Below are 18,727 nucleotides of genomic sequence, written 5' to 3'. Positions count from 1 at the left end.
TCATGATTGCGCCGGTTCCGCCGCTCATGGCTGCAGGCCTTGAGGCCGATCCGGTGCTTGCCCGTGAAAATCTGGTTCAGCTATAATTCTCAGTGATCCTGTTGGAAATCACACCTTCCAGAGATTCAATGAAGTTTTTTTGAAACAATCTCCATATTGCAAATGTGGCCACAGTAGGGATCATCCCTAGACAGTCATATGCAGTATTTCAATTGTGAAACACACAGCTAGCATTTCCACCCACACTGACATTCCTCCCACTATATATATATATATATATATATATATATATATATATATATATATATATATATATATATATATATATACATATATACATACATATACATACAGTCATGGCCGAAATTGTTGGCACCCCAGAAATTTTTCCAGAAAATCAAGTATTTCTCACAGAAAAGTATTGCAGGAACACATGTTTTGCTATACACAGGTTTATTCCCTTTGTGTGTATTGGAACACAACAAAAAAGGGAGGAAAAAAAGCAAATTGGACATAATGTCAAACAAAACTCCAAAAATGGGCCGGACAAAATTATTGGCACCCTTTCAAAATTGTGAGTAAACAAGATTGTTTCAAGCATGTAATGCTCCTTGAAACTCACCTGGGGCAAGTAACAGGTGTGGGCAATATAAAAATCACACCTGAAAGCAGATAAAAAGGAGAGAAGTTCACTTAGTCTTTGCATTGTGTGTCTGTGTGTGCCACGCTAAGCATGGACAACAGAAAGAGGAGAAGAGAACTGTCTGAGGACTTGAGAACCAAAATTGTGGACAAATATCAACAATCTCAAGGTTACAAGTCCATCTCCAGAGATCTAGATTTGCCTTTGTCCACAGTGCGCAACATTATCAAGAAGTTTGCAACCCATGGCACTGTAGCGAATCTCCCTGGTCGTGGACAGAAGAGAAAAATTGATGAAAGGTTGCAACGCAGGATAGTCCGGATGGTGGATAAGCGGCCCTAAACAAGTTCCAAAGGAATGCAAGCTGTCCTGCAGGCTCAGGGAGCATCAGTGTCAGAGTGAACTATCCGTCGACATTTAAATGAAATGAAACGCTATGGCAGGAGACCCAGGAGGACCCCACTGCTGACACAGAGACATAAAAAAGCAAGATCACAGTTTGCCAAAATGTACTTGAGTAAGCCAAAATCCTTCTGGTAAAACGTCTTGCGGACAGATGAGACCAAGATAGAGCTTTTTGGTAAAGCACATCATTCTACTGTTTACCGAAAATGAAATGAGGTGTACAAAGAAAAGAACACAGTACCTACAGTGAAATATGGTGGAGGTTCAATGATGTTTTGGGGTTGTTTTGCTGCCTCTGGCACTGGGTGCCTTGAATGTGTGCAAGGCTTCATGAAATCTGAGGATTACCAAAGGATTTTGGGTCGCACTGTAGAGCCCAGTGTCAGAAAGCTGGGTTTGCGTCCGAGATCTTGGGTCTTCCAGCAGGACAATGACCCCAAACATACGTCAAAAAGCACCCAGAAATGAATGGCAAGAAAGCGCTGGAGAGTTCTGAAGTGGCCAGCAATGAGTCCAGATCTGAATCCCATTGAACACCTGTGGAGAGATCTTAAAATTGCTGTTGGGAAAAGGCGCCCTTCCAATAAGAGAGACCTGGAGCAGTTTGCAAAGGAAGAGTGGTCCAAAATTCCGGGTGAAAGGTGTAAGAAGCTTATTGATGGTTATAGGAAGCGACTGATTTCAGTTATTTTTCCCAAAGGGTGTGCAACCAAATATTAAGTTAAGGGTGCCAATAATTTTGTCCGGCCCATTTTTAGAGTTTTGTTTGACATTATGTCCAATTTGCTTTTTTTCCTCCCTTTTTTTGTTGTGTTCCAATACACACAAAGGGAATAAACCTGTGTATAGCAAGACATGTGTTCCTGCAATACTTTTCTGTGAGAAATACTTGATTTTCTGGAAAAATTTCTGGGGTGCCAACAATTTCGGCCATGACTGTATATGTATGTGTATATATATATATATATATATATATATATATATATATATATATATATATATATATATATATGTTTCAAATGTTAACTATATATTATTACACACACACACACATGCATGCTATAATATGGATACATTTCATTTACTAACTTGATTTAAAATGAATAAATACATGCTGTGCATATATAATTTTGTATCACTGAATCATCTTAAACTAGAAAGATAAATAGGATGTGTTTCTGCTTCCCTTGTGCTAAACACATTTAGAAATAAAATAGCTATTTTATTGAAGAAAGATAATTTTAAAGTGAACATCATACAACTATCTGTACTCATGAATGTACGCAGAATACCATTTGGGATTAGAAAAAACTTGGCTTGAATTTGAAATACAGAAGAAAACCACTGCCATCACGACTTATAATTAGTCACTTGTCTTTTTGAATAAAGAGCTCAGAGGATGGCATTAAACGATTTGCATTCCTTACAAGATGACCAAAAATAGTATCGAATATTTTACAAATACCCCAAACACTGGGAATTGAATTCTGTATTTATTCCAAGTGCGATGTCCTGAATTAAAAAAAGGCTGGGGAATCTCAGACGTATCTTCTTAAGCCTGCAAGGCAGAATTTTGGATGAAATCCTACATTACATTCTAATCTGTTAGCTATATAGGTAGTCCTTGACTTATGACCACAACTGAGCCCAAAATGCATGTTGCTAAGTGAGAAATTTGTTGACTTTTGTCCCATTTTACAACTTTTCTTGCCACATTTGTTAAGTGCATCACTGCAGTTGTTAAATTAGTAACAGCAATAGCACTTAGACTTATATACCGCTTCATAGTGCTTTACAGCCCTCTCTAAGCGGTTTACAGTGTCAGCACATTGCCCCCAACAATCTCGGTCCTCATTTTACCGACCTCGGAAGGATGGAAGGGTGAGTCAACCTTGAGCCAGTGAGAATCGAACTCCTGGCAGTCAGCCAAGAATTAGCCTTACAAGACTGAGCGAATCCGGCTTCCCCATTGACTTTGCTTGCCAGAAGGTGGCAAAAGATGGTCACACGATCCCGGGACACTGCAACCGTCACTTGTCAAGCATCTGAATGTAAATCACGTGACCATGGGGATACTGCCATGGTCATAAGTGTGAAAAATCATCGGAAGTCACTTTTTTCAGTGCTGTTGTAACTTCGAACGGTCACTAAACAAACTGTTGTAAGATGAGGACTTACCTGTGCTCTTGAATTGGTCCCTTCACTTTTACCTCCCTTCAGCTGCTACATCCTGGGTGGCTTCTCACTCACTCACTTACTTTTTTCACATTCACCTTAGTCCAGGGGTAGGCAACCTCGGCTCTTTTATGACTCATGGACTTCAACTCCCAGAATTCCTGAGTCAGCAGAGCTGACTCAGGAATTCTGGGAGTTGAAGTCCATGAGTCATAAAAGAGCCGAAGTTGCCTACCCCTGCCTTAGTCAGACCCGCCTGTTTCTGCTCGCTCATATACTCGCACGTCAGAGTCAGTTACCGAGTCTTCAAAAGTTTATTTCTTACACTTTTAAGATAAGGTGCCTTTACTTTGGCAGGTATCCATCCTATCCATACCAAAGGTGAAAGGACTCCCTAATTCCTCCTCCTCCTCCTCCTCCTCTTTCATCCCAAGATGTATTTCCTGAGCCTGAGCGCATAACTAAAGTTGTACGAGGCCAGGAAACATTTAATTATGTATTCATCTACACCAGAGGTCTTCAAACCTGGCCCTTTTATGACCGGTGGACTTCAACTCCCAGCATTCCTCAGCCAGCGTGCTTGGCTGAGGAATTCTGGGAGTTGAAGTCCACCAGTCATAAAAGGGCCAAGTTTGAAGACCCCCTGAAATTCTACCCTTTTAACATGGCTTACCCCTCTCGCCCCCGCTGTTGCCGAGTCGAAAAGAGAGAGAGAGAGAGAGAGAGAGAGAGAGAGAGAGAGAAATAGAGAAAGGGGCGGGGCTAAGCGCCTCATACGAGGGGGCGTGGCCCGGCTGCCGCGCAACGGGCCGAACGGCCCAACGCCAGAAGCGGGAGGTTGCTTAGCAGAGAAGCAGGCGCGCGTGTTGTCTGCGTGCGCGCGCAAGCAACCGTCTTCTTCGCGCTCGCGCTCCGGGGGCTTTTTTTTTTTTTCTTCCTTCGCCCTCCGTAGGGGAGGGAGGGAGGGAGGGAGGGAGGGGGGCGTCCGGGGAAGGTCTGTCGGGGAGGGGGGGGCAAGCGTCGTCGCTGGACAACCCCCCCCAACTTCCAAATAGGGGCAGGCGGAGGGAGAGGCGAGAGAGGGGCTTTGGCCGTCCGTTCCTCCGAGAGGCCTTTTGAGGGGCGCCGCTGTGGAGAAAAGCATGGGGAGGTGCGGGGCGGGGGGGTGGCGGACGCTTGCGCTTCGTAGCTTTGGGTTTGGGGGGGTCTTTGTGAGAGGGGGAGGCGACGGAGGTCGGTGAACTTTCCGTCGGGGATGTGGGACTGAGGGCGGGGGGGGGTCAAGTCCGGGGTTGCGCGAGAAGGGAGTCCTGCCTGCCTGGAGAACCGGTCAGCTGCCGGTCAGGTTTCTTGGGAGAAACACCCACCCCAAAGAACTTCCTCCGAAGTGAAGGGGGGAAAAAAGAAGAAAAAAAGCGCGACCTCTTTTTAATTTTTTTTTTCCTTCCCCCATCCTAATTTTCGGAAAAAGATTGGATTCGTGGGCTGTTCTTTCAGCCGGGACTGGGGTGGAGTGGGGTGGCTCTTCTCTCCCCCCCCCCACCTCCCGTCCCCGTCCCCCCCCCCCCCGCCGGTGAGTCCCTGGCATAAAAAAAAGAACTGTGTGGGAGGCATTTTGAATGGAAGGGAAGGTTACGTGGATCTTATTTTATTTTATTTTTATCTATTGTATTAATTTATTGAATTGGGCTGTAGTATTTAATATTTTTGAACTTTTATATATTGTATTTTATTGTATTGCCCTGTACACCGCCCTGAGTCCTTCGGGAGAAGGGCGGTATAAAAATTAAATAATAATAATAATAATAATAATAATAATAATAATAATAATAATAATAATAATAATAATAAAGAAAAAAATCTAACCCTTCCCCGTGGGAAGTAGCCAGCCTTTCCCTTTCCGGGAAGGATTAGCAGCCAAAAAAAAAAGCACTCTTGGGGATTGAATGAAGGTTTTTTTGGGGGGGTGTTTTTTTCCCCCTTCCGATTTGAGGGGGCCCTCTACTTGGATGTGAAAAACTGATAGAGACCTTCAGGACGCCTTCCAAAAATGCTGTCTCTTAAGACTTAGTCTGAAAAAAAAAAAAAAAACACCCAAAAAAGCCAGAGAGACTCCCAGGCTGGTGTTCTTTTGCAGCAGAGAAGTGATTTCAGGTGCTCTGCTCCGTAGAGAGGAAATAGGATTTTTATTTATTTTTTTTATTTTTTTTCCGTTGCCGACAGGTTCTTTTTCCTAGGTGGCATCCGGGGGATATAAAATGTACTAGAGGCCTAACCTTTGGAATAAAATCTGGCATAGCTCAGTTCTAAGACGGGGGTTTGACAACCCTGCACATCTTCGTCTTGCTTCCTTGTTGCCCTTGCTGCTGCTTGAAATGTCTTCCGAAATGACGGAGCTCAGGAGGCGAGGAGCTGGCGGAGATCATGAAACAGAAAACGCCGGGGACAAGGTAAAAAGGCTGAATGAACCTCCCGTGCCTTCCTTGACTTGTGATGTAGCTTCCCTTCATTTTGGAAGGAGGAGGAGGGACTGATGCGTGTCTCTTCGCCATCTCTTTCTTTCCCTCACTAGTCACTTGTCAAGATATGCTTGAGTAACCTATTTAGAGGTGCTGTTTGTTTCGTCTCTTCCCTCTTAGGAAGTTTTTTTTCCCCCTCCTCTGACCTTCTGCGCTTGATGAATTTTAAGGAAGCAAATGTACTGATACCAGAGCTGCTATTTTTTTTTCATTTCCTTTGTTATCACTCTACTAGAAAATGGGTTCTGGAATAGCTTAAATTATGTGGCAGTTCTGCTTTTTCCCACTTCTGCAGTAAGAGGCCATTTCCTCTCTACCTGCAGTCTGCGTTCTGTGGAGGAGGCTGCTCGTATATCACTCCTCCCCCTTATTCAAGGTATTTACTGACATAGGATGTAGACGGCTTATTAATTTATGGACTTTGTATAGCTGAAAGAGGTAAAACATAGATACTGCATTTTCTGTTCTTACCATTTATCAGTATACACACATATTCTCTGTTACAAGCACTCAGTTCAAAGTCTAACATGACTGGAAATAGCATTTGAAGAGCCTTAAAGTGATTTTAAAATCACTTTAAAAACCTTTTGCATTGAATTTTGTGACTATTTGAGAGGATGGATTGTAATTACTATGTAACACAATTTTTGTTCCTGGCTCCTAAATTTTATATTTAAACTGCTTATATCTAAAGCCTATTAAAAAAATCTACTATATTCATTACAAACTTCGACTTTGTGACCACAACCTACAAAAGTTTCATATTTACAAAACAGGCGAATTTTTATCTTTAAGCAGTTAGAGAAAGAACAATATATACTTGCAAGGCAAATACACAAAGATAGTCAAAACCACTCAAGGTTTCTAGATTTGCGGCTATACTGCAAATCGCTTTCTCAAAGATGCCCCGAAACATAGTACCCCCCATCATGTTTTCATTATACCGTCCTTGGTAACGACAGTATATCCTGGTGAAAGCATTCGTGTTGCTTGGAGTAAGCACTCATGTTTTACTTAAATTTGTCAAGATAAGCATCAAGGATATGAATTTTGGAGGACATTCTGTATCCCATTTTGGCATAGTTCTTTATGAGAGTCTGAACCAGCTGCTCATAGTTTTCAGCCTTGTGATTGCCCAAAAAGTTGTGAACCACTACAGTGAAATTGTTCGAAGCTACTTTCTCCATCCGGTTCAGCTTCTTGGTGAATTTGTCACACTCTTATGATCTTTATCTGTGGTCTGACGAAGATGCCAGCTTTAACTTTTGCCTCTGACAGCTGTGGGACGAGATCTTGAAGGTGTCTTGAAAGCTGCTGACTCCGTATCTAGAGCTGTGACAAATTGTTTGATGAGACTAACTTGATGTGCATAGGTGGTATCAGCACCCTCTAAGGGTCTACCAGCGGCGCCCACTCAGTCCGATGTGGCCAGTCCCTTCTGTGATAGTGTGCCTTAGTGTCCTGGCTATCGAGAGGCAAAGAAAACAAGAAAACCTTGTGAAACCACCTTGGAGGCCCATCAGGAATGATAACATTTTGAAGTCTCCAATAATCTCCCAGCCATAGTCATCATTCTTCAAGGCACTCAGCAACGTCTTGCCACTGGTGTCGTCCTCTTTGAAGTGCATAGAGTGAACCTAAGGAGAGACGGGTATTTTTTCCCATTATGAAGCAGCACAGCTTTGAGGCTCCTGGATGAATATGGTGGCATTTACTTAGGTTGCAGGTGATTCCTATAGCCTGGAAAAGACTGGCCACATTGTTGCAGAAGGACAGCCAATCTTGCCGACTGAAGAAGTTGGAAAAAAAAATTGATGACGCTTTGCCTGATCTATGACATGCACCCTTTCATCCAGCAAGTTCCACTCCTTGTCAAAAGCTCAGCATGGGACTTGGTAAGACCAAGGTCGATCAGATAGTTGAGGTCTTTCTGATTGAGGAAGTATGGCTTTTTCTCCTCAGCTGCATCTGTGAAATTGTAATCTATATGTTCAATATTTTCCTCGCTGTTTGACATGCTTCTCACTCTTGAACATGGCTGATTAGTCTCTGGAGTGTGGTATGGATGAAGGAATGTCTGGATACATGATAGGAAGCTCGTTTTTGCCAGTTTGACTTTTGGAAGGGTCCACCATGCAGAAGTAGCAGTTGCTTGAGTAGTCAGTTGGTTTCCACCAAATACTTGGAATAGCAAACTTCATTACTCTCTTTTCTCCTTTGTACCAGCCTGTAAACATAGCAGAAGTGTGTATATTTTTAAAAAATGGTATTTCACACATCTAATTTTGTGCAAGATTATATTACCATAGGGCACAATATATATTGTAGTCTGTATTTTCCTAGAACATTGAAAATAGTGAAAATTTTCTTAATTGAAACTTTTAAATTGTAATAAATCACTGAAATTCCATCTAGTGAGCAGCAATTGTTCATCTTACCTTCAAGAGTTTTGCTGCTGTGTTTGCATGTGAAATGTGGTACCCAGGGCTTATCTTGATCCCCAGGAGGCATGCTGAAGTATTTGTAGGCCTCGCATATTAACAGATGCTTTTATAGAGTACTTTTTTACTCTTGTCTTAATAAATTGTCCAAACATGTAGTAAACTGCATCTGCTGAGTGCAAGCCACCTCTTGATGCTATCTAAATCAAATATTGCTATTCTCTTACTCAGCAATTAGGCAAACTAAAATGGTGGTTTAAGGCACCTGTACTTTTATACTTCTATGGATACTACCAGATAGTCCCAGAAAGTGCTTGAAAGTTCTAAAAGATTCCAGAAAGTTGTTGAAAATTCTGGCCACTTCTAGAATCTTTTGGACAGTTCTCATGGTTCCAGAATATTCTGGAAGTCTACTGAGCATTGAATGTGAATTGAGAATGTTCTCAAAAATAGATAAATTTCAAAATATCATTGTCCTGATTTTGTGGAACAATAGCTATTTTCTATTTATTTTAGGCATAACAGATTAGGAAAACACACTTTGTACTCAGGAATAAAAACTAAATTGAAATTTTTACCTAGTGAATTTATCTAAGGTTGTTTCCTCATATTTAAATAGACATGTTTTAAGTTCTGTTGCCTAAATAAATAAAACCAGTATTATATAAAATAAAGCTGCATTATTATAATTCTAGTTATAATAGTAAGTCTTAAATTCTTTTAATGTAATTGGGATTAGACTTGGAAATAGATGAATTATTTTTCTTTGGCAATTTTATTACTACAAGATATAAAAAGTAATGGAGAATGGAGAGATCCTATGCTACTTTTTAATATGAACTGGAATCTATAAATATTTTATTTTGAGGTGAGATGTGGAATCCATATGCAATACTGTTTTTACCAACTAACTTAACTAAGCAACTAAGTATAGGTAACTCTTTGAATTGTTCACCTTTGGATGCAAGTAAAATGCAAACAGTTCAGTATTCATAGAGCTATGTACCTCTGATGCTAGTATTATTTTGTATATTATCACTGGAGGGGGAGATATATTTGTTGCCGTGCCACCACTATTGTCCTATAATTAAATCTAACATAAATGGTTTGGTACCTTTTTAATATATACTGCTTTATTGGTCTATTGTCTAGGCATAGGTTATGATATACTGTAAGTATTTTAGATATATTGTAAATTGCTGCACTTAAAGATTTATAACTGAGAAATGCTGGTTTACTGTTCTTCATGATGTAAATTAAGTTTTATTGTACAGATTTATTTTTTAAATGGATGAGAAATCAGATATCCCCCTAGTCCAAGGGTAGGCAACCTCGGCTCTTTTATGACTCATGGACTTCAACTCCCAGAATTCCTGAGCCAGCCAAGCTGGCTCAGGAATTCTGGGAGTTGAAGTCCATGAGTCATAAAAGAGCCGAGGTTGCCTACCCCTGCCCTAGTCCAACTATCCTTCAACTATTGTTGCTGTCGAAGTCTCTTGGACCATGACATTCTGAAAGTGTAATTTAATATATATCACAAGTATATCGTTAGTTAAGTTATCAGATCAGAGCGGTTTGTGGTGAAATTCTGAAGCTTCCAAAGTGTCATTGAGTTTCTGAAGTAGACCTGTGATGATCATAGGTTGCGTGATCATTACAATGCAGTAAATTACAATGCCTATAAAACTGTAGGAAGGATTATATTTATGCATCCAGAGATTTGCTAGGTTTATTTTAAAATCAATTCCATGGGTGAAATTTCAGAAAACAGTCTGGTTTAGATAAATAAGCTATATTAGAGCCTTGGTGGAGCAGTGGGCTAATAATGCCTCCTTAAGTAACACCAGCTGCCTGCAATTATTGCAGGTTCGCATCCCACCAGGCTCAAGGTTGACTCAGCCTTCCATCCTTCCGAGGTAGGTAAAATGAGGACCCAGATTGTTGGGGGCAATAAGCTGACTTTGTAATAATGCCGCTGGGGGGTGCGAAAGCCCTAATAAGCAGGCATATACATAGAATGAAGGCTATTGCTAAGCACATTGATTTGTGCTTCTTAGATTGTAAGCCGCCCTGAGTCTTCGGAGAAGGGCGGGATATAAATGGGATAAAAAAAATCATTTAGTTTTGCCATCTACTGTGAATTAGGTAAAACCTATAGAGCCCTTTACATTTCTTCTTCTTGTTACATCCCCTCTTAAAGGTTGCCCTGCATATTCCCCCAAACTTTATGAATGACTTTTTAGTTTGAATTGTGCTGATTTGTGGAGTAAAGATGTCTGGGATGTTAGGATACTTCTGTTTGAGATAATACATATACAAGAAATTTCCATACTTGCATCTAACTATGGTACCTTGGCAATGTCTTTTTTTGTAATTTTCTTTTATCTTATCCTCAACCCCAGAGTCAGAGAGGCTTAAGTTGTCTTAACTTGTAGTAAAGTAATATTTTCCCCCTTAAACTAACAGTGACCAGTGGCATTTGCAAATTGTATAAATCTGATGTACCAGTAGTGCAGTGCATCTAATCAAACATCCTTTTTGGTGATACATATCTAGTGATTTTTCCTTGACTGCTATGTAGCTATAGGACAACATTTAAATTTTCTCATCTCCATTTATTCTGTGCTCTTAACTATTTCTCAATTGCTATTAATAGTACTAATTATATTACTTAGTTACTAGACAACCACCTATTAGGTTATCCTTTCAGAGATATTTCCTTATCTAACTGATAAACAGAATAACTATAGATGGACAAAAAAAGAGAGAAACCAATGGGAATAGAATGAACTTCTGAATTCCTGTCAACATCCCCATTGATTTTGCTTGTAGGAAACTGGCAGAGAGTGTCAGAAGTGATGATTATGTGCCTATGGTGATCCTACAGCAGTCACAACCTTGCAATTACAACTGGTGTGAAGTTCCTTGACATTTCAATTACACAGAAGTAATGACTTCCAGATTATGTACTCATTCTTTTAAGTTAGTGGATTTGAGGTATGTTGATTGAAACATTTTAGCACGATGATGCATCATTTGGGCTATTTGCATCCAGAAATAACTCTATTTATTTATTAGACATGTTTTTATGTGGCCCATTTGGAATCAATTCCTGATTTATAAAAGTTAAGATTATTTGTTGTTAAGAGACGGTACAATTCCTTACGACAAAATGTTCCCACAAGGCTTTTTAGAAAGAAATTTGTTCCGATAAGGAGCATTGGAAGAGTATGATTTTGGATTTAAGCTTTAATTAGTACATCTATATAGCATTAAAATTATGTTTGTTGTCTGTTTGATTTTTTGTTGCTTGATTTTTTTTTGTAATCAGCAACTGCATCAATAAGGTAACATAGCTCAAATGGGCTAATTTAGAGAATTTGTCAAAAATCTGGGACTCGTGACTTCTGTGAAATTGAAATTTGGCAAAGTTGTGGCTGCTTCAGTGCTTTTCACCGCCACAATCAGTCACAGCCATGTGATATTCATTTCCAACAATTCCTGCCTACTTTCTACAAGGAAAGTCAGTTGGGAAGCTGACAGGAAGTTAGAAATTGTTCCCATTCCCTTTGCCTGTCCACGATCTTTCTGTTTTTATATTTAGGTAAGGAAATATCTCTTTGACCCAACAAAAATCACAGGTTGTCTAGTACATTATAAGAGTGGAATTATGTAAATATTGCTAATTTATGGTTTTTGCATAGCAAATACTAAAGTGCAGCAAATGGTAATGTATTTTTCTGAGTGGAGCTTTTGCAATACTTCGCTAAGAAAGTCCCTGTGCAATTAGAAACCATGGCTTATGGAGTATATAGTTCTCAAAAGAACATGTATAATTCAGTACAGAATTACATATTTTGCATATATACAACAGAATAATGAAATAGCCTCTTTCTTTACTTTCCTTCAAGTTAAGGAAATCTGGAATTTCAGGGTAACAATCTTAATATTAAAACACCATTATTAGTTGTTGATAAACCATGTGACTTATTCTTTGCATAAAAACATGTTGTTGTTAATTGCAAAGTTGTGTCTGACCCATTGCGACCCTATGGACAACGTTCCTCCAGGCCTTTTTTTGCATAAAAACATAACTCAAGCTATTCTGAAGAAATTAATTGATTTAGCAAACATGCCAATTGATTTTCATATTTTTTATTATTGATTAAAACTGTACCTGAGATTTATGTTCAGTTTTGATATGTATGAAAATTTTAAATGTGTACCTTTTGTTTCTAACATGATAATTTAGCAACCCTTTTACACAATAAACAGTTAAACAGTTTCAATTTTTTTTATGCCATTGGCTCAAGCTGAGCAAAAGGACCATGTTGCCTTTTAGTTTGGTTTGGTACTTTTCAATAACATTTTACTTTAATTGTTTGTTTTAATTATATTGCTGTTACTTTTTTTATTGCCCACAATCCATTGGGTGTGAGGCACCTTAGAAAAATCACTGAATGAAGAAAGAAATAAAAGAGTCATGGTTGCTTGTTTTAGAACATTAAAATCCACTTTTATGGACTTCTTTCAGCTGCTTTATTGAAAGAAGCTTTTATGCATTTGGAAATAAGAATAGATTTGTGAAGCCTTAAAATCATGCCTTGAGAGAATATTTTAAAGTTGTCTAACCATGTATTCATAGTCATTTTCTTGTTATTCTAATATATAGTATTAAAATAGCACATGTTATTTCTGTCTGTAATGTGTTAACTTACTGATTCCCATAGTAAATCTTACAACTATATGTTGATGGGGTCAAGGATGTATATACAAAGTCCCATGTTCCAGAAAGCCTAATTCTGTGAGCAGTTAAGATTTTATACTGAAACTGTGCTATAGTCAGTCTCCAAATGAGAAGAAAACAATATTACCTATCTCAGTTTAAATAGTTTGGAGATCTAACTGCATCCTTTCTATTTTGGGGGGCAAAGCAGCTATGTTAGTTATACTTGCAGTTTTATTTGGTTGTGCAAATAAAATTCTGCTATGTTGTGCTTAGATTGCTAAATATGTTTCCGTCTTGCACTCTGTTTTTTAGGATATAGATGAAGATGAAAAAATTGGTGAACTGGACCTCAGAAATGATTTAGAAGTTCCTGAAGTTGTTCCAGCAACAGACAGCACTCCAGAAATTTTTAAAAAGACTCTTTCTGGCTTATCTTCCAGGTATGAAAGACAGATGCGCCTGGAGTGATATTAACTTAAACTTAATATTTGTCAGAGGCAAATATTAAATTTTAGAACGTGTTTTATTGTTTAGGGCTACTTGGTTTAATTTATTTTAATTTTTGTGTATTATGTGTTGTATATAGTGTTTTAATTGCCCTGTACACCGCCCCGAGTCCTTCGGGAGAGGGGCGGTATATAAATCCAAATAATTAATAAATAAATAAATAAATAAATAAATAAATAAATAAATAGATAAATACGCAAAGTTTGCTTTTGAATAAGTTATTTAGAAGGTTCTTCAGCAACCATTTAAATGGAAGTGAGCATGTTAACAAGTTCAGACCACTCTTTTACGTACAAATGTTGAGTTAGTTAAGCATTTCTAATGCACTGTAGTTTTATTGTATACTTCACATATGTATCTTATTAACAGAACAACTGCCTGAATCCTGTGGTTATTTCCTTAGAAGTAAGATAATTGAATACAAGTAGACCTATTCTTGATAGATGTCAGTTCTCATGTGGAAGTTGAATTTATTTTTAAGAAATTCCTGTATTCAAAACTTTAATTGTTCGTAATGTTACTGATTAGCTAAACATTATAAGAGTTTGTAAAACCAACTTTTTTCCCCTTTTTCAGATGGAAGAACTGGTGGATTCGTGGAATTTTAACTTTAGCAATGATTTCAGGTTTCTCCCTTATTATATACATGGGATCATTTATGCTGATGCTGCTTGTAAGTTTTAAAGCTCAACATTTCATGTAATTCTAAGTGGAACTATAAAGTCACAATCCAAGGATTAATTATAACAAAAATGAATGAAGATGTTCATGCACAGAGGTGCCTTGCAATGTTGCAATGAATGGGCAATTTTCAGAATTAATGAATGGGCAATTTTCAGAATTCCCATGGTTTTGTTGGAATAATATGGTTCTCTATAAGAGCAGAAGGACAATTCAGCTTCATTAAGTTAAGACAAACTGACTTGTACAAATTCTAGAAAGGACAGCATATTAATACTTTATAATCTCTCATGCTTCTAGAAAACCCTGTGTTAGAACTTCTGTTACTCCTTTCCATTATTTCAGGTCTTAACCATACAAGTCAAGTGCTTTCATGAAATCATCACTATAGGTTACAGAGTATATCGATCTTATGACTTACCATGGTTTAGAACATTAAGCTGGTACGTAACAACTGGATTTTTTTTAATCTTTAGCTCTGACTCCAAACTTCTTTTATCACGGTTGCTTTCTAAGAAAAATATCAACCTTGAATTTAATGATTCTGCTTCCAACCACTGTGTGTTGCTTCCATTCTAAGTGCATTTAAACTGAACCCTATTGAGAACCCCTCAACAGTGGGATCAAATCAATTTAATTGAATTAATAAAGTGTTCCAAATGATAAATACCAAATAACACTAATTTAAATAATTGTATTTTTCATAGGGCAAAATATGACTATTTTAGACAACCCTCTAAAATAGTGTGGTGTGTTTTACAGTATCAGAATATTGGGGTTTTATTAAATTGAGTGAATGTTTTGATTCTGTCAAGTTATATGTAATACATATAGATCTCACAAAGTAATTCATCTGTAATGTATGTTGCAGGTATTTCTTGTTATGTGTGAACTATTTCTTTTACGGTGAGACAGTAGCAGATTACTTTGCTACTTTTGTTCAGAGACGAGAACAACTTCAATTCCTAATTCGCTACCACCGATTTATATCTTTTACACTTTATCTGGCAGGTAATAATAAAGCTCAAATATATTTTGTGTGCTTTGATGTAATGTAACCTGTTGAATCTTCCACTTCTGGTACTCTTCTTCAAAATAGAAAATGTGGCCCTTATATATGGCCTTAATACACTTATTAGGAAGAATGGAGAACATTCATAGCCATGTGTTGCAAAGTGAGTTGACATAAGCAGTGGCCGTGGGCATTCTCCAAGGACATTTCTATATGCAGGTGCACATAAAACGTTTTGCTGGCAGAAAATCCGAAAGAGCTTTTGCCAACTGCTTTCACAAGGCTTTCTGGGGAATGTCTTGGTCTTTAAGGAGGTTCTCTGTTTGCACCAAAATGCTTTGTGAAACACACTTTGAATACTGGGCATAGCTCCATAGCCTTTGAAGATTAAAAAGAAAGTAATACAAAATACATATCCAAGAATTACAGTGAATATTGTAGACTTATCAAATCCTTTTGTTACTCTTCCTGTCATCTATTCTTAATGAAGATTTACACCATAGATTAGCTCTGATATTGGAGTATGGATCAGAAAAGACACGGCAATCTTTGTTTAGTCCTGACAGCATAAATTTTAACAGTAGCACTGTAATAATAATAGAAGTAACTAATCATTTTTTCCTATTATGTGTTTTATATGGGTTCTTGAAGAATAAAACTGTCAAGAGGAACATGTCAGGACAACTCTTTGTCAGGTTTCACTAGTTTCCTCTCCATTTAATTTCAAGCTGCGTTTAGGTAGCAAGAGCACTAACATTTTCAAGGAAGAAGAAATTCTCTGGATCACCTAGCAGGCAGAATTATATTGCATATTTTCGAAAATTGCATTCCTGCTTTGTAAATGAAATGTGTATTAGTAGCTGCAGAGATTCTAGGGCAGACATGTCAAACACAAGGCCCGGGGGCCGGATCTGGCCCGCGAAGTGGTTTCATGTGGCCCGCGAAGCCATCGTGGAAACAGTGAGGGAACGGCCCCCACCGCCTTGGCCCTGGCCCAGAGACCCTCCTTCTGCCAGAGACCCTCAGATCTGTCCCACTCCTGCCCAGGCCCCCATAGGCACCCTTGATGCGAGCGATGTAGAGCTGGCCACGCCCACCCAGTAAGCCACGCCCACCCAGGCCATACCCACCCGGCCCCCTGAGGGCAACCGCAATGCTGATACAGCCCTCAATGAAATTGAGTTTGACAGCCCTGTTCTAGGGCATTTTGGGTAGTAGATTATATATGACAGAAGCTCCCCTTTCACTTGACTTTCCCTACCAATCTTGCATGGGGTACATACAGATCATCAACGTGTATGTTAATTTGCAGAGCTTTATTAACAGATAAGGAAGAATAAATGTTACGTAGAATTTGCATTTTTAATAGGGGACAAAATTATAGTTTCAGAAGATGATTTATAGAAAGCCATTAATTAACTGGCTCAGTGCTTAAGATGAAGAACAATCTAGAAATATTGGTTTTTTTAAAAAAATATTTTCTGCAAAGCTAAACAAATAGCTAGGAGTTCTATTTAAAAAGTATTTGACGCAAACAGGTTAGTTTTTCAGATGCAATAAATTATAAATTAATTTATGCCACTGTGTTTTAAAGACTTCTTTGAATCAGAATAAAGTAGTTACATTTGCAGATATTAATTAACAGAACTTGAGAAATGGGATCTTTGCTTACAGTTTTCATACTGCAAATCATGTGGTTTATCTTAAATTATATAGTGTGTAAACTGACCTAGTGAATGTCTGAAGGGGAAAGAAACTTGGATGGTGACAAGTGACATCACATACATCACGATAGAAATGACACAAATACGTACATATTTTTTGTGTGTCATGATGGAAACACAGTATTGAATGTATTTATTCAAAATATTTATAGATTGCAGTGTGGGCTCTTAGTACAAAGGGACTAATAATGAATGCTTCTGATGAACTTGATATGATTTATTTAGCACAAAAAGAACAATGCTGTAAAACATACACCTGTCTTTATTTGTATAGGATTTTGTATGTTTGTGTTGAGTTTGGTGAAGAGACATTATCGCTTGCAGTTTTATATGGTATGTATCCATCTTTGGGTATCTCAGTAGCTTTTTAAAACATGTTTTGGTTTTGTAATAGAAATATTCATAAAGTAAATTTTAAAGACTCATGGACACAGGTCAAAATTATTTACATCATGTTGTTATTTCCACATTTTATTTGATTGCAGTAGGGATACCTTTAGCAGTGAATAATCCCAGATTCTTAAAATAGAAGATTATTCTAACATTAATTATTCAATAATTCTAAGAATGTTACAATGTTTTCAGCACAAAGAAAGATTCCTATTTTCTATAGACTTCAGTCAGCAAAGCTGCCTGTATTTTAAATGTTCTGAATGAACATTTAAACACGAAATTGACAATTTTTGCATCCTGTGATTGTATATTAATGCAAGAGCTGTCTTGGAAAATTTTCTCATAGCACTGCTTTGCAGGGGAATTGAAGATTTGTAACCCTAATCCTATCTCTGGTAGTAAAGACACAAAATCTTAAATGATTGTGTGGTAATGTCTTGTCCAAGCCTATTTAGAGCTAATGTGATTTTTAACTGATGGCCATTTCAATTAAGTTAGGAGTTTGAAAATTCTCTAGAAACATAAAACAAAGGTTATGTGCTTATACTGGAAAAGACCTTTCTTTTAGTATTTTCACTAGATCAAACTAATAAAGATCTGGGTCAAATCTGGCAAAGTAATTGGTAGAATGCAAATGGAAACTAAAGCTTTTATGTTAGTTGAGTAAGCATTAAATATATTAAGATTGTTACTTCGTTATACAAGTATTACAAGGGACAGCACATTGAATTTAGCGATAAAAATGGACTTTTTATCTAGTTCTCTGGAGATTACATTTTAAGAATTAATAATTTGTAGAACTCACAATTTTTCAGTTACATAGCATGATTTCATCATGTCATATATCATTAACATTTTTAATATTCCAGTTCTGAATTGTGTATACATCTAGACTGATATTATTATTATTATTATTATTATTATTAATCCAATGTGCTGCCCCTTTTAATACTTGTATAATGAAGTAACAATCTTAATATATTTAATGCTTGCTCAACTAACATAAAAGGTTTAGCTTCCATTTGCATTCTGCCATTCATATTAAGTTAATTTTTACATTTTTAATTAACAAGTGGAAGATGTAAATATCGTTATAGATGTCTGTTCTCATAACTGTCTGGTCTTGTAAAGATTTTTGCTTTTGTAACTAATTGTTGTGTTATTACACTATTACCAGTTTGCGTGGACTCATGTCACTTTGCTGATCACTGTAACTCAGTCTCATCTTGTCATCCAAAATCTGTTTGAAGGCATGATCTGGTAAGGGAACAATAATTCTTGCAAATATGGGCACTTACATCTCTATATCTATATATATTCTGTCTCTTAAGGAGTGTTACTATTTTTCAGTGGTTCTTCATGGTTTTGAAGGGAGACCTTTCTTATCTCAGCAAGAATATACTGCTATAAAGTTTCACAGTTAAATCCTTCGTCCTCTGATTGATAAGAATTGGTCATGATAATCAAGCTTTCATCTGGTGCGGGTAGGTTTGAATTA

General features: G+C 37.7%; 1 protein-coding gene across 2 annotated transcripts in view; it reads left to right on the top strand.

The window, feature by feature from the left end:
• The first annotated feature begins 4,463 nt into the window (after window positions 1-4,463).
• Window positions 4,464-18,727, top strand: part of CDS1 (CDP-diacylglycerol synthase 1) — a 31,425-nt gene continuing 17,161 nt past the window's right edge. Inside the window, exons 1-8 of one of the 2 annotated variants that reach the window (XM_083367608.1) lie at window positions 4,464-4,796; window positions 5,447-5,673; window positions 13,225-13,352; window positions 13,996-14,092; window positions 14,446-14,543; window positions 14,972-15,111; window positions 17,111-17,169; window positions 18,407-18,489. In XM_083367608.1, coding sequence (XP_083223734.1) covers window positions 5,599-5,673; window positions 13,225-13,352; window positions 13,996-14,092; window positions 14,446-14,543; window positions 14,972-15,111; window positions 17,111-17,169; window positions 18,407-18,489 — 680 coding nt within the window. In that variant the 5' untranslated portion in view covers window positions 4,464-4,796; window positions 5,447-5,598. Of the gene's footprint in view, window positions 4,797-5,282; window positions 5,674-13,224; window positions 13,353-13,995; window positions 14,093-14,445; window positions 14,544-14,971; window positions 15,112-17,110; window positions 17,170-18,406; window positions 18,490-18,727 lie in introns of those variants that run through there. The other variant, XM_083367607.1, reaches the window with a different exon arrangement.

Source organism: Vipera ursinii (genome assembly GCF_947247035.1).
Source record: "Vipera ursinii genome assembly, chromosome: 7".
NCBI classification, from domain to species: Eukaryota; Metazoa; Chordata; class Lepidosauria; order Squamata; family Viperidae; genus Vipera; species Vipera ursinii.
This window is presented reverse-complemented; position numbering and strand designations above follow the sequence as displayed.